This window comes from Microtus ochrogaster, unplaced genomic scaffold, assembly GCF_000317375.1.
Source record: "Microtus ochrogaster isolate Prairie Vole_2 unplaced genomic scaffold, MicOch1.0 UNK17, whole genome shotgun sequence".
NCBI lineage: Eukaryota > Metazoa > Chordata > Mammalia > Rodentia > Cricetidae > Microtus > Microtus ochrogaster.
In genome coordinates, this window is record NW_004949115.1 from 2,148,770 (window position 1) to 2,171,008 (window position 22,239).

Consider the following 22,239-nt stretch of genomic DNA (forward strand, 5'->3'; position numbering starts at 1 on the left):
AAAGGTGTTTATCAGCTGTAGGAGTTCTTTGGTAGAGTTTTTGGGGTCGCTTATGTATACTATCATATCATCTGCAAATAACGAAAGCTTAACTTCTTCCTTTCCAATACGAATCCCATTGATCCCCTTATGTTGTCTTATTGCTGTTCCTAGAACTTCAAGCACTATATTGAAGAGGTATGGAAAGAGTGGACATCCTTGTTGTGTTCCTGATTTTAGTGGGATGGCTTTGAGTTTTTCTCCGTTTAATTTAATGTTAGCTGTCGGCCTGCTGTAAATAGCTTTTATTATATTTATGTATGACCCTTGTATCCTGTTTAAGATACTATCTATCATGGCTCATGGGCAGGAGGAAGCAGCAGCAGAATATCTGATACTCATCCAAAGCCTTGCCCTTTACAGAAAGTCTCTGTGTCACTTGTTTGTTGGCTGATTGGCTGGTATTCTCTCTGTGTGTCTCTGTCTCTGTCTCTCTCTTGCTTGAAGATACCTTACTTTCAATCCTCTAGATGCTACTTCTTCTTGGATTTAAACTGTAGCCCATTAGAAATGAAAGAGGCTACTGAAGGCTAGAGTAGGGAAGCCAAGGAGAATGTCTCAGCACCTCAGGATCTGGGAAAGTTCCTAAGAATGGGCTCAAGCCCATGGTTCCTGTGGAGTAGGGCAGGGGGTGTATTGGGAGGGAAGGAACCCAGTGGTGGCTGGCAAGCCTCCACTCATTTGCATAAGCAGTGGAGGAGGAGTGGTGTCTGAGTAAATGCAGGCAATAGGGGAGGGAGCAAACCTGTCCAAAAGTAAGGCTGGTCTCAGATAGCTCTAAAGGGGGACTGCACCAACCAGCTATGTCCTTGGAAAGAGGTTTGGGGAAGATGTTCATGTAGCCTTTGTGTGGGGAAGGTAAAAAAAAAAAAAAAACCTTGGCAGTCGCTAGAGAAGGAAGCAGATTGGCCTAAGAAGCTGGAATTATGGGGGGGCCGAGTCGGGGAGCTATTCAGGGAGCTGGCCTGGAGCCACAGGCCAGTCCCAAGGGGGTGAGCAGAGGCTTGAGAGCTCTGGGACCCAGTCCAACTACTGACCTTGAGTCACCATGCTACTCTGCACTTTTCCTACCTCTGCCCAGACACCCAACAGGTCTCTGTTATTTTGGCTTCCCGTTTTACAGAAAACTATATAGAAGTTACTTCCCTGGCTTCTCCTCCTGACTGACCCCAACCTTCCTACAACCCTCACACCACCCCTTCCACCTAGTCCAGCATCCTGTGAACTTCTTGGTCTTCTAGAATTGCATTCTTGCTCCTTTGATTTCCAGAAACTTTCCCTGCACAGCACAGACTATTCGTGAACCAAACGGTACAGACATAACCTAGTTCTGTAAGCAAGGGCCTGGCCATCTCACCTGGTTTGGGGCCTCTTGATTCAAAAGTTTATGCAGAAAAATCACTGCATCTAAGAACATGGCAGAAAGTGTTGAGCTGGTGTCAAATGTAAAAGTCACTTTTATTGTTTATTCAATCACTCTGTTTGTTGAGCATATACTGTGTGCCAGGTGCTGTTATGGGTACTGAGATGTATGTATCTCAGTCTACATAGGCGTGTCATTTATGAAAGAAGCACCAAAACTTTATAAAACTGCAGCCCTGGCCCTCTCATCATATAGTTTAAGGAAATTTGGACCTGAAATTGTTATAGGACTTTTTTCAAAGTTGTTTTGGTAGCAAGAGACAACCAGGCCCAAATTCAGCTTTTCCTCACTACTATTCTAGTACTACTTGTACAATGTTCTGGAAAGAATATAATGCAACTGTAGGGGAATAGTTGTATTTATCCCTGTACATATACTCATATTTACCTGCTGTGAGAGTATAGCATGGCCCTCTTGGCAATATTGAAAAATAGTTGATTTGCAATCTCCTTCACCATTGCCACCCTCACCTAAAATTATACTATGGACTTACCTCTCTTGATTAAAGCGCCTGTGATCTGACCAGGGAAAACACAAACAAATTTCTTTAATTTGTTCTTTAGGACTAAATGCTAGGTATACTTGGTTTATGGAAGGCAGACCTGGAGTTTTCCTGAAAGCAGCAGTGCTGTGGAGAGGCCGTGCCCAGCCACCTCTGAAACTCCCAGGCAGTAGAAGGACAAGGACACAGGTCGTCTGAGGATAAAAGCAAGAGGAAGGTACCCGAAAAGGAAACGGGAAGGTTCTAAAACACAGGCTCCTACTTGAGTTTAACCCGGGGCGGGGGACCCCAGTCCTGCAAAGACACTGTGATGGGTGACAGTTTGTTTCAAAGTACATGTTTACCTTTGCTCTTTCCTTATACTGCCTTATACTCAGTCTTTTGTTCCTTCTACCTGGCCTCCTGGGTGGTTTGCACCTGTTTGTCACTGAAATGCAGTTATTCCATCCTAGCATCCTAGAGGGCCCACTTGTCCTGGGATTCCCTCCTGATCTTGATAAGGACCCCTTCGCAATTCCCAGGCTGCTGTGATGAGAGGAATTACCCAAGAAGAGACATTGGATGTAAGTTACAGTCACTGTCAAGTATACAACTGTACCTGGAACACTCCTCAAAGGAAAAAAAAAGAAGATACAAAGGTCTGGAGACATAATAACTCAGTGATATAGTGCTTTACTGCAAACAAGCAATGCACAGTTAGAGACAAGCCAGTACTTTGGAATAGAATACCAAAGATTCTTATCTGGTCTATGCCACTAGTGTGCTGCAGTTCCGGGAAAGTCATTTAATGGTTTAACATTTCTGATTCTCATCCATACAATAGGCCTCATATTAGTAGCAGTAGTAGTAACCGAGCTACTAAGATTATTGGCAAGATTCAAAATGCTGAGGGGATAAACCAAAACCAAAAGTAGATACTGCTCTTAGGATAGGTAATCAGGACTTGAGAGCTGTTACTTTTATAGTTTAGACCAGATGATGCTTTGGAGGTCTCTCATTAGGTCAAGGCCTCACAGATCTTTCTCCCAGTTTCCTTATATACATTTTGCTTTAAACAAGGCCCACCTGCAGAGCATCCCTTTGCTGGTGAGTCAGGAGGAGAAATATTCCACTCACCTATTTTAAGCTGTTCTACATTTTCTACCCCTGAGGTAGATGTGTTTATACAGGGAAGGACAGTCCTAGTCAAAACAAGATGAAAATACACTGCTGGCTGGGAGCCCCAGGCTAACTGGTTTCAGGTCCTCTCCCAGCTGTCAGCACCTCACAACAGGGCCCTAGGGGCGGGAGGACACCCAAACTACCTCCTTGCCTCCTTCATGAGTGCCATCTGAGTCTGGTGTCTTCTGAGTTATCTCCAAGTTGGCCTCAAAGACCATAAAGTTTATTGCCTTCACAGGTGCCCATCACACATATTTGATTTCTTGACAGCTAGTCTTAAATATCTTGGCTCACTTTGCATGTCCTAGGCTACCAAGTAAGCAGTATTCTTTCCAATTCAGACCAAGCTAAGATCATCACCTTCCTTGAAAAATTAAAAAACCTAAAGGGTTTTCTCTGAAAGGCTTTTCATTTTTAAGAGAATGCATGGAGATTTCAAAAGCAAGGGTGACATTGACAGAGAATTGCCTTTATCTTAGTGGATGTTAGGATATTTTTATCTAGATGGGTTTTGTCTCTTCCTCCCATGCCATCATTCAAGTTATACCACTGTCACTCCGGACTGCTAGCCCTAAATCCCTCTTTGATATTAGTGCCAGTTGAGATTTGGCTGCCCTGCTCCTGGACTTTTATCACCCTCTACTGCTCTCTGTGGATGACCTGTTCCCAACCGACTCAGCCCCTTTAGCTAAAGATGGAAACTGACCAGAGAACCAAGAGTACATACTCAGGCAAACTGTCCCTTTTTATTTAAGTGGTTGGACTTTGCTTACAAGTTATCAGTGGCCACTTGCTCGGTTAAACTGTATTTCGGTTTGTAAGGAATGTTTGATTTTTCAAGGGCCTTTCATGTATTAACTGTAGAGTTACTCTCAGACAGAGTATTCCAAAGCTTAAGTGTTAACAAAAGGCCAATACATTAATTTGCCTATAGTTCTTTCTTGCTGAAACTATTAGCAAAATTCTAATTTTGAATTTCTATGCAATTAGAATAGGCATTTGGAACTGAAGCTGTGGGCTTTGCATTACATTTTATACTTTTCATTACTAAATATATTTTATGCACTTATACACCAATACAAACAAACAAATCCATGACAGAATTAGAACTTGGAAAACAGCTTTATATCCTCTTTCATGACTTGAATATTGTTAGGTTGGGAGAGTAGCTCCCAGTCCCTCGAATCTATCCCAGCCCCCAGGCCTGGTCTGGACTTCAAATCCCAGCAGGCCAGGTTCTGACCCCTCCCTGGGGGTGGGCTCAGGACCACTCCCCAGGGTACTTAAGTGACCCCCCAAAAGAGAAACACATGGTCTCCCTTTCTTCCTCCCGGGGTCGAGTTCCTGCGGCTTCCCGGTTTCCCCCTCGGGGCTACCCGAGAACACAGATCTCCCATTAAACCTGGATATTTCTTAATTTGGCTTGTTTTGATTTGGCTTGATTGGGAATTTTTGCGTCGTCAGGGAGCTCACATTAGGAAATATTCCTAACAGATATCTTTCATAATAAACATTGCCTACATTCAGTCATTCCTCACCTCCTTCTTTTTAGTTTTTCTTGTTCTCTTTTCTTCATGTTACATTGTTCTCACTTATACATTTGTTTACATATATACATATATTATTGTCTAGGTTCTGCATGTGAGAGAGAACATGTGATTTTTTTCTTTCTGAGATTGTGTGACTTGGTTAATATTGTGCATTCTAATTTATGTATTGATGCCATTTTCATATCAATTCCTCAACTACCCTCCTCCATATAATTGGTGTAAATAACTTCTGAAGCCATTAGAACAAAATTATAAACTGGACAGAAATTTTGAAACAGTACTGGAAGGTTTTCATAATTAGAAAGCCATTTTTTCTAACCATTCTTTAGGATCATGTAGTATATCACATTCACATGTTCCCTTTTAATTCTCCAACAAATTAAGGAATGTGAGCGCCTAAAGCTTGTCAATAAACTCTAGAAATACAATACATACACACATATTATATATGTTTAGCATTTTTGTTCTGCTAAAAATAAAGTGAAATTATTCATTTCCAGACCTTAAGGTATCCATAATATATACACCTGGTGAGGCATTATATGAGAGGAAGAACATAGTTCCATTTTTATGGATGAGGATCTAACAACATAGGGTGTTTAGAAGTCATCTATGGTGTCTTCCAGCTGACCAGTAGGCAACATGGGAAAAATATTCTGGTCTCCTGACATAATATTCTTCTTGCTTGACAAGGTTTATTTAGGATGGATGTTAGAGTATCTCTCAAGAAAAGTACATTAGGAAATACCTCTTCACTCTTCTGTCATTACCATCTGTCTGAGGGACCTGTATCTGCATGTGGGCCAAATAACTGACTAAAGAGGACTCACTGGTAACATAACAGAAGTCAAAGGAGTATCTTTAAAATCCCTTCTTGGGGTCTGGAGAGATGGCTCAGTGGTTAAGAGCACTGACTGCTCTTCCAGAGGACCCAGATTCAATTCCCAGCACCCACATGGAAGCTCACAACTATCTGAAAATGCAGTTCCACGAGATCTGACACATTCACACCAATGAACATAAAGTTAAATAAATCATTAAAAAATAATAAATAAAAATTTAAAAAAATAAAAATCCCTTCTTAGCCATAGAGGTAATAACTGCCTATACTTGGCTATTCCTCAGGTTTTTTTTTTCCCATATTTGCTTTAGTTCTCTTGCAACTCTGTCAACAAACCCCACAGTATTATTAGTTTCAACAAATATCAGGATTACAGAACTATTGACCAGGATTCATTAGGTTGCTGTTAGAGCTCTATCCCAGGATAGTGGAGCTAGTGTTCATCTTATTTTCAAGGTGTATGAGCTTTGGCAGGAAGCTTTTCCTGGTCAGGCCCACAAACTCTCTTGTCTCTAGGTCTTAAAGACTTCTTATGCTCATAAAACCTTCACCTATCATGATCCAGGCACTTCTGTCTTTGATTATTGACACAAAGGTAGCTATAAGTTGTTGGGCTTTTTTTTTTTAATCTATACTGGCACTTTGAACTTTTCATTTCTGTGCTTTATCTTTACAGTATTCTTGTGGCCTTTAAAAGAAGTCTGTACTTGTTAAGGTGACTTCACTATTTCACATGCCTGCTTTCAGGAAGGACTGAGAGCTGTGTACCTAAGTGAAGGACTGAGAGCTGTGTACCTCAGAGAACAGCTACAAGTTCATTGTCTTTGGTTTAATTGATTCTGTACCTATGGTTAGTCAGAACAGCATGGTGGCAGGAGCATGTGGCAAAGGCTACTCACCTAATGGTGGACAGAGAACAGTGAAAGAAAGGGATGGGGAATGGGTATAATCTTCCAAGAATAGTCTAACATTAAACTTCTTCTTTCCAGGTAGACCCCAACCCCTGAAATAGTGCCACCAGTTTGGGACCAAACATTCAACACATGACTCTGTTGGGGGTAATTTCATATTCAAACCATAATAACTAGTGTTTTAGGCTGGCACTAAAATTTTCCAGGTTTTTGACCCAAAGTATCTCTCTTTTAAAGTCTCACCTATAACACTGTATCAAGGAACAACAGAAATGAAAAAGATTAAAAAGATCATTCTGGCCGGGCGGTGATGGCGCACGCCTTTAATCCCAGCACTTGGGAGGCAGAGGCAGGTGGATCTCTGTGAGTTCGAGACCAGCCTGGTCTACAAGAGCTAGTTCCAGGGTTCCAGGACAGGCCCCAAAACCACAGAGAAACCCTGTCTCAGAAAAAAAAAAAAGAACATTCTGTTCCTGACGGAAATCAGGAAGTCCAGGTCTTGGGGAAAAGCATAGCCTTTGTTTATTTCTAAGCCCCAGAATATAGCAGTATAAAATAAAGATGAAAATGAAATACAATGCCCAACTACAGGTCACAGATCAGATGCTTATCACAGAGAGCAGTGAATTCCCCTCCTGTTATCCCTTGAGAGAGGGGAATTGGTAAGCAGTAGAGGCAGCCTCCTGACCAAGGACATAATCATAGCATAGGGTGATAGAGATGGTAGAAGTAGTTAAGTTTCAGCCTTGGATCAGGGTAGGCATGTGTGCAGCAAATAGTCCCCAATTAGGCATTTGTAGTCAGCCCTAGCAAGTTACTGATGGGGAATGAGTTACATCCCTCTGGCAAACCTAGGAAACAACCCAACCCACATTTGACTAGTTAGATGACAAGTGTGGACCTTCAGTAAAGCTAACTTCTGTAAATGGAGGTAAAGTCTGTTCATTGACTACAATGTTCAGAAAAGTCAGACCCTTCCTATTCTCTGGCCTGAGTTCTCTCTTCCCTGTTGTGATATCCCATTTCCAAACCTCCCAAGCTTCACAGATAGAATTCTCAAAATAGCTGTGAAGTGCCTTAGAAATAATCTATTTCTCATAACAGGGGCAAAGTTTTCCAATGTTTATATATAAATCAAAGTATTTCAGAAAGGCTGACCATTGGAGGCACATGCCTGTAATCCCAACACTGAGGAGGCTGAAGCAGGACTATTTCTGCAAGTTCATGGTTAACATGGACTACAAAGCAGGATCCAGGCCATTCAAGACTGTATAGCAAGAAGCTGTCTCAACACCTCTCCTCCCCACCCCCCAAAAGACATAAAACAAAAACAGAGTAGGTTTGACAATATCCCCCTAATAATAGCTCTCTTGTGGTCTTATCAAGTTTCTAAGAGTGAGAAACATGGAAAATTAAGTAATTGGCCAAGAATATGTTGAACTACATCATACAAAGTAGAACTCAGTATCTATCTATGGTACCACAGGAGCTATTTAGATAGGCCTTTTCTTGGCTCACACCTTTAAGCCATGATTCAAGCTCTGACTTGATTTAAAGTGCCCTGTCTTTCTATATTGCCATATACTATGGCCCTATTACCTTACTGAGAGTGATAGGGAAGCTGGCAACCAAGGAGAAAGGGAGATGAGACCTCTCTTTGCCTGCCTATCTCTAGAAATCAGACTTTGTGAAAGGCTAGAGAAGGAGGTGTTTTCATAATGTGTGTGTGTGTGTGTGTGTGTGTGTGTGTGCATGCTTTGTGAATCTCTTTCTTTCTGATAAGATGTGTGAATTCTTTGTCAGCAGCCCTTAAAAGCAGTTCCTTGGACTAGTGTAGAAAAGATGCATCCAAATGACCTAAAAACTAACCTTCCCTTCTCCTGACAAGTCTCACTAGCTAGAGCTAAAGCCTGAGAAGATCACTGGAGTGTCCCATCACTATCCCTCCATGACCACTATCAAGATTTATTTTCTGTGAATCTAAATTGTGTTCTAATTTAGATTGGCCGCTGACTACAGAAAGTGCTTCGATAATTTACTTCATACTGAAGCACTTTAACTATTAATGGCTGCCACTGGCACCTCTTTAGGGTTGCTTTCCATTGACAATAAAACTTTTCTAGTTCCTCAAAGTATAACTCCAGAAGATGTCACCGGAACCCAGAATCATGATGGTGATGGTGGTCTTTATAGGCACCACAGCTGAAGGTCTGGAAAACAATTAGGATGAAGTTCTTCTCCTCTGTCCTTCAAATCACATTCAGAGGTAGCCAGTCACAAAAGGCTATGCCAGGATTGGCCCTAATTAGAACTGTCCTCTGGAAGAACCTGTAGGAGTCATTTCTTAGGCATCTCATATGATTGACTGTGTACAAATGTCACCTGTATTTATTTCTCCTTTATTTAAAAGACTCCATTATAATGAATGTATGATTGACAACTTTGAAAATATAGTCCTGGCAGTGCCAAGGATTTCCTCTTCCCAGCGTGCAGTTAAATGTTTAAAGCTGGTTTCTCTAGTGACCATTTCAATGTCACTCCAAGTTTCTTCTAAGATCCTGTCACCTGTGACTTCTATACAACACATAGCCAGCTCAGAATGACAGAATAGAGGCCCTGCCTTTTGACACTAACATAAACTCTAGAGTTTACATTGTCTTGTCATATCTTATTATCTTACTATCCCTTTGAGGACGTAAGGAAGCTGGAAAAAGCAAAGGAAGAGCAGAGGGATGGAGGGAGAAGGAATGAACTTCTTTCCCTGACTATCTCCAGGAATTGGACTGTATTAATGGTTGAGGAAGGTGTTTGCATTGGGAGGGATTATGTGTGTGTGTGTGTGTTTTCTTTCTTCCTGAAAAGGTGTGTGTATCCCTTGTCAGCATTTCTTAAACCTGTTGAAAGGCCTTCCTTTACCACTCCCATCACTCCTTTAAGTGTTCTCTGGCACTATTCCCATGGTTGGGGGGCCCTGCCCAAGGAATAATTCCACCTATTTTTCTGCTTTCTGTTTTGAGAGAAGTATTTCTCAGCCAATTTCTGTATCCCCACTGTGGCCTCCCACTCTACCTAAACTGCCTTCTCACCATCCAGGAAACCCCAGGGTAGGGTGTGGACAGACCAGACCCTTTGAAATCTGTAGCGCCTCTCTCTACAAGTTATAGAGTTCCACAAAAGAGACCCAAGGATCCACCTCAAGTGACTGTTTGGTGAATAGCTCTGCTGTGATGTAAAGGAGCTTTACTAAGCACAATGTAAGACCCATTGTAGATTCAGGAAACAAAATCCCTGTAGAAGCTGGCATTATTAGCCATTCCTTTTTTTTTTTTTTTTTTTTTGGTTTTTTGAGACAGGGTTTCTCTGTGGTTTTGGAGCCTGTCCTGGGACTAGCTCTTGTAGACCAGGCTGGTCTCGAACTCACAGAGATCCACCTGCCTCTGCCTCCCAAGTGCTGGGATTAAATATTAGCCATTCTTATATTCCTTAGAGAACTTATATCACTTCAAAGGTCACCTATTTTATTGTGGGTCACCCAGTGAAGCCAGGTGTTCCACCTTAGAGCCTGTGCCTTCTTCACAAACCCCTTGACTGCTAGCTCTGCCTCCCTGACAAGGTCCTCTGCCTTATTAGCAAGCCCCTTGTCTGTTGTCTCTGCCACCCTAACAGAGTTCTCTTGGTTTTTGTCTCCTAAGCATTTCTAGTAGCCTTAAGTCCTTGATGTACCAATCAAAGTAACCTTGGCAACTGCCAGAAAAAAAAAAAAGATTTGGAATTTTGGCTCTCAAGATGGCTTCACAGAGCAAAGTGGGTAAGAAGACCCTGCCAGTGTGTCCTTGGTCATATTATACTCTTATTTTCCCAGCCTCTGTAAGACTATAGTGCACCAAGATTTTCAGAGAGAAGTTATTTGCCTTCATTAATATGTCTCTTGGCTTGGGGATGAGTGTGCAAACAACCCCAGTATCTGCTTCATAAAGGATATGGAATTAAATAAAGGACAGTGAGCTTATAATTCGCGATCCTAGAGAAGCTAAATTAGAAGGTGAATCCAAAGACAAACATATAGGCATCCTCCTGAATATTAACCTTCATCAGGCGATGAAAGGAGAGAGAGACCCACATTGGAGCACCGGACAGAAATCTCAAGGTCCAAATCAGGAGCCGAAGGAGGTGGAACACGAGCAAGGAACTCAGGACCGCGAGGGGTACACACACACACTGAGACAATGAGGATGTTCTATCCAGAATTCACCAAGGCCAGCTGGCCTGGGTCTGAAAAAAGCATAAAACCGGACTTGCTGAACATAGCGGACAATGAGGACTAATGAGAACTCAAGAACAATGGCAATGGGTTTTTGATCCTACTGCACATACTGGCTTTGGGGGAGCCTAGGCAGTTTGGATGCTCAACTTACTAAACCTGGATGGAGGTGGGTGGTCCTTGGACTTCCCACAGGTCAGGGAACCATGATTGCTCTTCAAGCTGATGAGGGAGAGGGACTTGATCAGGGGAGGGGGAGGGAAATGGGAGGCGGTGGCGGGGAGGAGGCAGAAATCCTTAATAAATAAATAAATTTAAAAAAATCAAAAAAAATAAAGGATATGGAATGAGATTAAGATTGAGTTGGCTAAGGGAGAAAGGTCAAGAACATGACAGGGAGAAGTGAAACCCCCCATGGTGGCCTTGCATTACAAACCCTTCTTGGCACTGTCAGTCACAGTGTTAGAGAAAACAGATCCTACAAAAACACCATATTCTGTGGCGGCTATATTATCAGCTTCAGGTAGGCAGTAGCCAAAGAGAGGAGAGGATGGGAATAAGAAAACTTTACTCTTCACTTTGAAATTATGCCCAGAGGTAGAAATGGTATGGTCCCCATGAACTCCAAGCTACACTCCTGTGCCAAACCCTAGTTTTTTGTTTTGTTTTGTTTTGTTTACATAAACTTTTCACCAAGGTCTAACAGTAGGGAGAAATTCTAAACTTGCCAAAAACTTAAGATATTCTAGAAGGAATCATAATTGATATCTTATATTACCAGTTTGCTTTTTAATTATGTTAATTTTACAAACCTCTTTTTCATGAAATTTATAGTTATTGGTAAGGGTGAAAATGTGAAGAAGGCTTGGAAAAATTTTGGAGATTGATTGTGACAGCCACAAGGTATAAAGGGAAAGGAGACAGGCATAAATACTGACACAAGGTTCATGAAATTCGAGATCCACTGAGGTTAAATTACATTCCTGAAAAGTCATCAATAGTTCCAGTCCTGTTGAGACTCCAATATAAGACCTCCCCACAGCTAGCCACCAAAGTCGGGGGTAATGAAGGTGGTTTGAGGAGAGCAATGTTTACTCATGTTAATGAGGGTGGGGGTAGGGGGGTGAGGGCAGAATGCCTATTGAAATTCTGCCTCCTATCCCTAGTGTCACTCAGATATTGTTTGTGAAGCTCACACGGGACCCTGTCCAGGAGGGAGCTGAAAGGCACAATTCATTGTTCTTGCCATCATCCAGTGCCAGGGTGTGCCCCAAATCATTTGCTAGAGCTGCTTCTCCAAGAGAGTACCCATCTTTCTACCAGGATTCTACTTGTCCCCCACACCCGCAATACCATTGCCTTCTGCATTTGCATCTACATCCTCTCCACTTTCCCGCCCAACAAAATAAAGGCTCTGGGTCCTGGCTATGCAAGGCAATTCACATGATCTACAGAGAACAAGACATTTTCACTGTCACTGTCTTTTCTTCTTGCTTCTCTCCTTCTGAACATTGGGGATTTTCCATGAAGTCAAAATAACTATGTAAGTGGCAGTGGCCTTCCGTCTATAGTCTCCCATATTGGAGTGGAACCAGAGGGGAAGAGAGAAGATAAGAAAGAAACAAGGACAGATTATACCATGGCATTTCAGCATCCGTATTCCCCCAGCCTCTTCAGAAAATGGGACAAGTAAGTAACCAGAACCAGACAGAGCCTAGATAGAAGGGGGCTATATCTGGAGGAGTAACTGGGGAGGGATTTTTTTGACCTATCCCATTAGCACTGTACTAATGCTCAGGCGTTCAATATCCTTTTTGTATTTCCCTTTCTAGCTCCTAACCCAATATTTGGTTTGTGGCTGGTCCCACACCTCTCGCATCATGTCCTTTTCCGCTTCTCCTGACATAGGACCCTGTGTTTTGCTGGCAATATTGCTGAATCCTTGGGTGGAACATTCCCTGTAGAAAATACGGAAGACTTGCCTATAAATAGTTTCCTTCTGCCTGTGTGGTACACAATGCTTCAAGTGTGACAAAAAGGGAAGTAAGATGTTCCCCCTTGCTGCCTCCTCCAACCTACCACACCCACCCAAGCCTGATCTCCACCCTTTCGCACCATGCTGGGATCCCATGTGAGGTTTATGCTGCTAGGATTTTTCCCAGTTACCTATCTACTGTCCTGTGGGAACCCCAAGTAGTAGGAGCTCTTGTCCGGATGACTTTGGCTTTTAAAGTAGAACAGACCAATGGGAATGTGAACATATTCTTCCAGCTCAAACAATAAACTACCTCCCATGGCCTCCTGAAATGAGGAAAATTGATCCATCCTCATTACCTTTAGGAGGTCACCCCTGAGGGAGGTAGGGCCAGCTATGTCTGCTTCCTTGCAAAAAGTACTGTGGCGTTAGGGCTAAAAGTGAAGCCCGTGAAGGGCCTAGCTCATCAGCAGGTACTGCTGGCATGCTGGCTTCAGATCTAGGCTATATTTATAAGTTGTGGGGTAGAAGAAGAAGTTTAGAAATATTTCTGAATGTTGATGTTGTTGGGCTGTTGAAGTCTTGAGTTGCTTGTTCCTGTGTGGAGTCCACTTGTGCAGGAAAGAAGGATAAGATCAGTACTTTACTCAGAAGTATTAGACTAGATAATGGATATAATGTACTGTGCAATCTTTCACCCACTCCAAGGGTTGGTGCAACTGTTTTAAACAGAAGAGTTTTCTAGTATGCTGAGGATTAACCATAAAACTAACCATTTAGGTTCAACCCCCTTCCCCAATCTCCCTTGTCCTTATTAGAAAGTCTTTGTATAGAGACATTTACAGAAGTTCTTTTTTTTTCTTTATATAACCCTGGGATCCAGTAATTCTCTGGAAACTGAGATAAAGCTTACTTTTCACATACAGAACTATGGATGTATAGCAGAAGAGAGAGATTGGTCTAAGTGTGGGCTGAATCCACAGGATAGTGGGTCAGTCAGAAAAACAAAACCACTAAGTTCATGGTATAAATTTGCCCCTCCCCTCCCCTCCCCTCTCCTCTCCTCTCCTTTCCTTTCCTTTCCTTCCTAAGGGTTCACTCACTCCATAGCCCTGACTAACCTGGAACTCACTACATACACCAGACTGGCCTTGAACTCACAGAAATCTGCCTGCCTCTGTCTCTGCCTCTTGGTATTAAAAGAATGCCACAATGCCCAACTAAGCTTGTTTACTTACTGACCTCATTCTAAAGACAGTACAACAAGAATAAGAAAAAATGGAGAGATTTAACTAAGGATATCGGTAAGGGGGGGGGCAAAAATTTGAGGTCTGAATAGATTGTGATTGTTATTCTAAAACCACACACTTTGTTTGGAATAGTGTGTGCTCTGGAACTATATATTCATTCCTTTATGGAATCACCAGTAGCTTCTATTTCCTAGACTGACATGACTTTGAAGACTTCTCAATTGTGTTTTGAACTGATCTAAATGAACATGGCCCTTTTCTTTTTTTAGTTTAATCAGTTTTATTTTATTTTTTTTATTTGCAATACTTTTGGCCAATAACTTAAATGTATTTTTGCCTAATGCTTATATCCTAAACTAACCCATCTCCATTAATCTGTGTATCGCCATGTGGCTGTGGCTTACTGGGTAAAGTTCCATCCGGTGGGCGTCTGTCTCTGGAGGGGCTCCACGGCTTCTCCCTGACTCTGCCTACTCTCTCTTTAGATCTCTTTCAACCTGGCTTTACTCTGTTAAGCCATTGGCCGAAAGCAGTTTCTTTATTCATTAACCAGTAAAAGCAACATGGCTCTTTTCTAAAGCTCTTAGGGACATTCTGATTACTTTTCCCATCTCCAAGTGTCAGAAAAGCTGACTATGCTTAAAACTCAAAGTTGGCCTTAGAGCCTCTTGTATGTCACCAAAGTTGCTGGCATCCTACAGGCATTTTTTCTTCACCCTTTCTTTCCTCCTTACCCTTCTCTGACTCCTCCAATTCATCCCTCCAACTTCAGTTATCTCTGCTCTTTCAGTAAACCTATTTCCTGACCAACAATTATCCATTAGCTGGTATAGTCAAACAAACAAACTTAGTTTCTTGGTCAGTAGATTTGTGCTAGAGTCCTAGCTCTGCAATGTATTCACCATGTTGGGCAAAGTACCAGACCCTCAGTTTTTTTATTTGTAAATGGTAGTGATATCGCCTAAAATGCAGGGTTTATGGTATAGCCAGCACAGTGTCAGCTCATAGCTAGTGCTATGGTAGCTATTATAGTCAGTGAATCTCAAACTCAGGTTGTTTTTTATTTGAAGTATAATTAGTGAGCAATTCAATTAAACCTTGTGAGCAACCCCTGTTTCCTCTTTTCTTTCCTCAAAGTACCTGAAATTCTCTGTCACTGTTTCCAAATGAAGAAATCTTAATCAAAATGGTTGTTTTACTTCTCTTGTACATCATTTTCCTGGTGGTATTTTGCCCCTGCCAACCTGTCTTATCCCTACCTCCCACTGTCTTCTTGGGGTGGGTGAGTAGCAGTAGTTTAGGAAAAATTTACAAAGCAATAAAAAAAAATCAACTCAGAAGTTTTTTTCAGACCAAGAAAGCTCTAGGTGGCAGAGGGAAGATTAATAAATCAGGAAACTACAAAAGCAGCTAAACTGCTAATTTAAAAGGTTTTTTTCTCCTCGAATAATGTTTTTTTTGGGGGGGGAGGTTCGAGACAGGGTTTCTCTGCGGCTTTGGAACCTGTCCTGGAACTAGCTCTGTAGACCAGGCTGGTCTCGAACTCACAGAGATCTGCCTGCCTCTGCCTCCCGAGTGCTGGGATTAAAGGCGTGCGCCACCATTGCCCGGCTGTGGATAATGTTCTTAATGACCTATAAATACTACCTATACTTTGTTCTGTCTGCTGCACACCACTTAGTGCAAACACCACATTCAGGGAGTCCGAAGTTAACAATGTCTTGAGGTTGGCATTTTCTCCCACCTATGGAATGGGCTATGCAAAAGATTTGCTTGAAGAGTTTATTGGTCATCTCTTTGCTTTTTTGTTGTTGTTGTTGTTTTGGTTTTTGTTTTGTTTTTCAAGACAGGGTCTCTCTGTAGCTTTTGAGCCTGTCCTGGAACTAGCTCTTGTAGACCAGACCAGGCTGGCCTCAAAATCACAGAGATCCACCTGCCTCTGCCTCCCGAGTGCTGGGATTAAAGGCGGTCACCACCACTGCCGGGCGCTTAGTCAGCTCTTTGCAACTGCAGTGGACATTGAATATTTTACCATTGAAATCTACCAGTGGAGCCCCATTTCATAGCTGAAAACAGTGACTGTTCAGTGACATAAATGCACTAAAAGCCAGGAGGAAATCAAGGTCTTCAGATTGGGCTTGGCTGGGGCCTTAGCCAGGGTGTCAGTACCAGGTACCTGTCTAAGAAATATCCTGAAGCAAATAATTACCTCCTTTGCTGATAAGAGGTCCCAGTACTTTTCCAATAGAACGATTGCCCTGGGTTGTTTCATTGGGCCATAGCTTGTGGAGTACTGATTTATGTGTACTTGCCTTAACATCATGCAAACTATTGTATATGTTGGTGGAACCTAATGTTCCTCTAGTCCTAGGTTGGTGTAAACAGTATTGGTGATTGCATCACTTATTCCTTTCTCTGCCCACGTTGTTTCTTATCCTTGCAGTTCTAATTTTATCCACCAGGTGGCCTCTCTTAGGCAGGAGTAGGAAGAACCTCAAGGCTTTAGATGCCACCTCCTTTTTCAGTCTTTTTCTTTCCTTCCTTCCTTCCTTCCTTTTTAATGCCCAAAAGAATGAAAATACATTTTGATGCAAACATGTATAATTTTATTAAACAACAGAAACCTCTTTCCTTATGGTATCATTAAGTACTCTTCAATGGTGTATATATATACTTGGATCCATTACTACTAGACACTTAGGTCCACAATGTACCAGCTTAGTTTCCTGTATTTTGAAGTAAACAGAAGTAGGCAAATAAAAGTGAATTTGTTCATAGTTTGGCCAAATTTCCCCCAGGGGTGGAGTTTCTCTTTGGATTCCCTGTATCATTCATTATTTCATATTTTATAGGAATGATAAAACAAAAGTTAAAAAAACAGGAAATATGCACAAGTAGATGGAACTGTTATCAGGACTTTGAGATTTCTGGAGAAGGCAAGTTCCCTTTGGTGTCAGTGCTTCAGGGTTCTCAGCTCGGGAACACCTGGAGAAATTCTAAATCTTCCTTTCCTCGGGGCTCTATTGACACTGGAGCTATTTTTCCTGAGGCAATTTATGTGTAGCTTTGGTTTGTAGTTTTCTTCTTCAGCTTGCTGTTTATAAGAAAGTTTTTAGAAATATTTTTGGTTGTGAGCCTAGCCTTTAATGGATGAGCCATCCCTCCATCCCTTAAAAATGTTTTAAAAAATAGTTAGCCAAGTCATGTTGGTGTAGTCTACAATTACAGCATGTAAGAGAATTATGATTGGAGGTCAGCTTGAGCTACATAGATAGACCCTGCCTGTAAGTAAGTAAAAAAATAAAAATAGGGCTGGAGAGATGACTCAGCAGCAAGAGCGCTGGCTACTCTTCCAGAGGACCCAGTTGATTGCCGGCACCACATGGTTGTTCACAATCTTCTGTAACTCCAGTCCCAGAGGATCCAATGCCCTCTTCTGGCCTCCTCAGACAGACACCAGGCACTCATGTGGTGCACAGACTTACATACCAGCAAAACACAAGTACACATTAAATAAAATAAATAGGGACCATAAGCTCTCAGGTAATAGTGGTGAATGTATTTTCTTTGCAGAGTAGGGTGTAGAGACCAAAGAGAAAAGGACTGGCATCTGTGGTCACTCCATTGCCAACTCCACTGCTCTGTCTTCTTTCCACATCCTCTGTCACCCACCTGCTGCTCCCTAGTATGTGTCTATCTCATCAGCTCTTGAACCCACTTTCCCCCATACACATGCACTCACAGATTCGTGCACACCTGTGAGTGTATTACATGCAAACCACCCATTATTCCCATACTTGTACTTCTCAAGGAAGAGATGAGTTGAGCGGGTCCTGGAGTTTGGACCAGGCTGGGTAGGCATCTAGCTGATGCTTTGCTAGACAGCTGCATTGCTGAGTGAGTGAACATACAGATGGAAAGTCTGTGTCCAAGGAAAGACGCAGTCAGCTGGAGAAAGTGAGACTCCTAATGGTGGGGGTAGGCATTCAGAGAGTGACAGGAGAGCATTGCAAAGTCAGTTAGAGCACATGGATCGGCACCCGGAAAGCTTTTAAATGCAGTACCGCCCTCTACTGAATGCTTTCTACCTGCTGTTCATTTCTCTAGAAATGAGCTCCAGTTTGGTTTTTACCAGCCTCCAAAGTCCTCTTTGGAGATGCCAATTGGCACAAGAAAGTGCTGAACTGTTTACACTCCCTGACTAAGGTTCACCGAGGGGGATGTGGTTTAAATGGGCCACAAAGCCCAGTACAGGACTCATTTGCATGGCCCTGACGCCATGTGACGCAGCGGGCTCCTCCTATATAAAGAAGCAGGAGCCGAAATTATCTCTGAGTCTGGGTTGGGCTGGCAGCTGTGGAGTTGTGACACACTTGGTGACTTCCCTCGAGCCACTTCCCTTCAACTCCAGCTTGAAGTGCCTGACTTGCTCAGGTTCTGCCCGGCAGCCTTCTTTCTAAGCTCCAGGGCCGAATTGTGGCACCAGAGACTATCCCATAGCAGCGCACCAGCAGCCACCCAAACCAGCCACAGCTCCCCCTCCTCACCCCACCCCCCCCGGCAACTCGAATCATGAACACCGAAATGTATCAGACCCCCATGGAGGTGGCGGTCTATCAGCTGCACAATTTCTCCATCTCCTTCTTCTCTTCTCTGCTCGGAGGGGATGTGGTTTCCGTTAAGCTGGATAACAGGTAACCACTTGCCCTAGCTCGCGCGCTGAATCGAGCTGCGGAGCCCACGGGGCTGAGCTCCGAGGTGGATCACGTAGCTAGCTAGCCTTGCTCTGGTCCCTGTTTCCCCGCGGTGTAGCATCCTGGGAAGGGGCGGGGGTAGGGGACGCTGGATGGGGGGGGGGGGTCACCTCCGCTCTGGGATCCGCCGGCGGAGCGTCCCTGCGGCTGCCGCGCGGCGGTGAGAACTAGCAGCTGCCGCTGCTAAGACAGAGGGGCGGCGAGCTAGGCAGGGCCGGGGCAGGCTGTGCACCGTCTGGAGAAAGGTCCGAAGCTTCTAAATCGAGAAGGAATTCCTAGCTAGGTCCGGAGATTGGTAGGTTTGCCCGGGACCTTTGGGGCCCCGCCGCGGGGGGCTTTACTTGGGCGCGCGCTCTATTGTTTGCAAATAGCCAGAAAGCAGGCCGCTTAGGCCCGGGCGCCTCAGAACCGCGCAGAGCTCCAATCCTTTGGAACTCAGGGCGGCGCCCAAGCAAGGTTAACGGGGTTAGAGAAGTGCAGTTTCCTGCAGGGGCTGGAGAGAGACCTTAAGTGCCTGGAATTAAGGCCAAGGAGGCAGGAGAAGAAGACCCTAGGCAGGTGGAGGACTTCAGCCACAACTGCCTTGGACTTAGAGTAATGGGTGGCTTTGCTTTTTGTCTTGGCAGTGCCTCCGGAGCCAGCGTGGTGGCCCTAGACAACAAGATTGAGCAGGCCATGGTGAGTGCATCTCTGTGTCATTACCGTCCTCTGACTTATTTGTAGCTTATGTAACTGGACAGTTTGAGGGGGTGGATGCAAAAGCGTTTAGCCAGGACCCTAAGGAAAATAACTGCCAGCTTCCTATTCTCAGTGGAGACCATTAGCGGAATGCCTTTTAGGACATTCCCAGTCTGCCCTTGGTACACTACCTCCTTTTTGACTCCTCCTCTATCCCTGGGCTTTGCAGCAGCCTATGACTCCCTCCTGAATGGTGCAAGGTGAGAATTGCAACTCTTGGATTTGTCTGTTTCCTGCAGTTGGCAGGGGCCAGAGCTCATTGGATGCAGTTGCACTGCAGTGCCTCTGCAGATCCTGGGCTGGGGTCAGGAGTTGGGAGGAAACAGAAAGCAAAGCACCCCACCCTTTTGCTGGCCTGCTTCTTAATAGGTAGAGGTCACACTCCACCAAACAGCCAAAATGCTGCAGAGACTTGGGACGTCTTCCAGTGATAAGCTCCTCAACTGTGCTGTGGGGCTTAATGGCACAGTTCCCTATCCCTCAGTAAATTCAAAGGGTACGGAAAGCTCTGCCTCTCCCCAGAGTAAGGTTCATATGTCCTATTTCAGTTTTCAAGACAAGGGTGACTCGATGTGCATTTTTAGGAGATAACAATTTCATATTATTGGCAAATGTTTATAAAACAGACCAAGAATATGGGGTGCACTGTAGGCTTCCCCCAGATTTGTGCCATCAGTAGGATAAACTGAGAGGTCTTAACCTAGTCAGACTTGAAAATCATTAGTAATTTGGAGAGTCTGGAACAAAGTTGGGCTCCTGACATGGCCCAAATCCTGCAACTGTCCTAAGCAAGAGTCTTAAGTGTGTAAGAATAGGGCAAAGAAGTGAGCTCTAGGAACGATGTGCTGGGTGAGAGTTGCATGATGGTGGCATAAAGACCAGTGTAGCGGATTGATAGCAGGGTGACAGTGCTGCGGAGGGGCCATGGTGGCTAACAAATAGCTTTGTTCCATGACAGGATCTAGTGAAGAATCATCTGATGTATGCTGTGAGAGAGGAGGTGGAGCTCCTAAAGGAGCAGATCCGTGAGCTGGTGGAGAAGAACTCCCAGCTGGAGCGTGAGAACACCCTCCTGAAGACCCTGGCAAGCCCAGAGCAGCTGGAAAAGTTCCAGTCCAGGCTGAGCCCTGAAGAGCCAGCACCCGAAGCCCCAGAAACCCCAGAAGCCCCTGGTGGTTCTGCGGTGTAAGTGGCTCTGTCCTGAGGGTGGGCAGAGCCACAACTTGTTCTACCTAGTTCTTTCCAGTTTGTTTTTTGGCTCCCCAAGCGTCATCTCATGTGGAGAACTTTACACCTAACATAGCTGGTGCCAAGAGATGTCCCAAGGACATGGCCATCTGGGTCCACTCCAGTGACAGACCCCTGACAAAGAGCAGGTCCCTGGAGACTGAGTTGCATGGGGCCTAGTAACCCCAAGCCAGTGAGCCTCTCATGCTATCGGACCCAGGGGCTTCCCGGGCCTGGGCAACTTAGTTACAGCTGGCAAAGGAGAAAGTAGTTTGAGATGTAATGCCAGTGTGCTCCAGAAAGTATAAGGGGTCTGTTTTTCATTTCCATGGACATCTTCCACAGCTTCATCTGACAATGACTGTTCCTATGAAGAAGCCACTTGTGTTTTAAGCAGAGGCAACCTCTCTCTTCTCCTCTGTCTTGCCCAGGCAGGGGCAGAGATGGGAGAGATTGAGCCAAGTCAGCCTTCTGTTGGTTAATATGGTATATTGCATGGCTTTGTGCACAGCCCAGTGTGGGATTACAGCTTTGGGATGACCGCTTACAAAGTTCTGTTTGGTTAGTGTTGGCATAGTTTTTCTATATAGCCATAAATGCATATATATATACCCATAGGGCTAGATCTATATCTTAGTGTAGTGATGTATACATATACAGATACACCTACATGTTGAAGGGCCTAATCAGCTTTGGGAGTACTGACTGGTCCCTTATCTCTTAAAGCTAATTTTTTGACTGTGCTAATTTACCAAATTGATCCACTTTGTCCTTTAGAGTAATTAAGACTCAAGATACAAGGGAGGGAGAGGGGGACCAGCCTCACAATGCGGCCACAGATGCCTTGCTGCTGCATCCCTCCCCCATCTGTCCACTGAAGACACTGAAGTCCTCATTTGAATGCCGAACCCACCATTCATTGGTGCTGACTACATAGAATGGGGTTGAGAGAAGATCAGTTTGGACTTCACTTTTTTGTTTGAGGTTTTTTTTTAATTGTTTTTGTTTGTGTTGTTGGTTTTGTGTTGTTGTTGTTGTTGTTTTGGGGGGTTGGGTTTTTTGTTTTTTTGTTTTCTTCTTGTAAGAAACTTTGGGATGAATTAAAGGATGGATTCCTGTGTTGGATAAGAGAAGTAAATGGTTTCGATCCCTTGGGGGCCTGGGAGATGTACCCAGGAAGTTTGTGTAAGGAGGTTCTGTGACAGTGGACACTTTCCACTTTCTGACACCTTATCCTGCTGTATGTCTTCAGGATTTGGATTTTTCAGATGTAGCTTGAAATTTCAATAAACTTTGCTCTTTTTTTTTCTAAAAATAAACTTGGTGTCTGACTGTATACATAGACTGGGTGGGCATTTGATAGAGGCAAAATGTTTTGCTAGTCTGTCCAATATTTGCTGAACACCCGGGAAGGGCTGCTGCCTCCCTGATGGTGTGTCATTTCCATAGTCTCTACATCCTTTTGCTCTTATACCTCTCTGTCCACATTGGGAAGCTGAGACTCAGCAAGTTTAAGTAACTTATCCAAAATCACACAGCCCTTATGAAAATTTAGACACATCTTAGCCTTCCTACTTGGTCTAAATGACTACTAACACCCAACTTTT

General features: G+C 43.7%; 1 protein-coding gene across 5 annotated transcripts in view; it reads left to right on the plus strand.

Annotated features, from left to right (window-relative positions):
- Window positions 1-21,968, plus strand: part of Tsc22d3 (TSC22 domain family member 3) — a 63,030-nt gene extending 41,062 nt beyond the window's left edge. For 2 of the 5 annotated variants that reach the window (XM_005367348.3, XM_026789359.1), the window contains exons 3-4: window positions 19,294-19,345; window positions 20,364-21,968. In XM_005367348.3, the coding sequence (XP_005367405.1) occupies window positions 19,294-19,345; window positions 20,364-20,594 (283 nt within the window). In that variant the 3' untranslated portion in view covers window positions 20,595-21,968. Of the gene's footprint in view, window positions 1-12,008; window positions 12,378-18,237; window positions 18,608-18,801; window positions 18,963-19,293; window positions 19,346-20,363 lie in introns of those variants that run through there. The other 3 variants (XM_005367351.3, XM_005367349.2, XM_005367350.2) reach the window with 3 other exon arrangements.
- The last annotated feature ends 271 nt before the right edge of the window (window positions 21,969-22,239 follow it).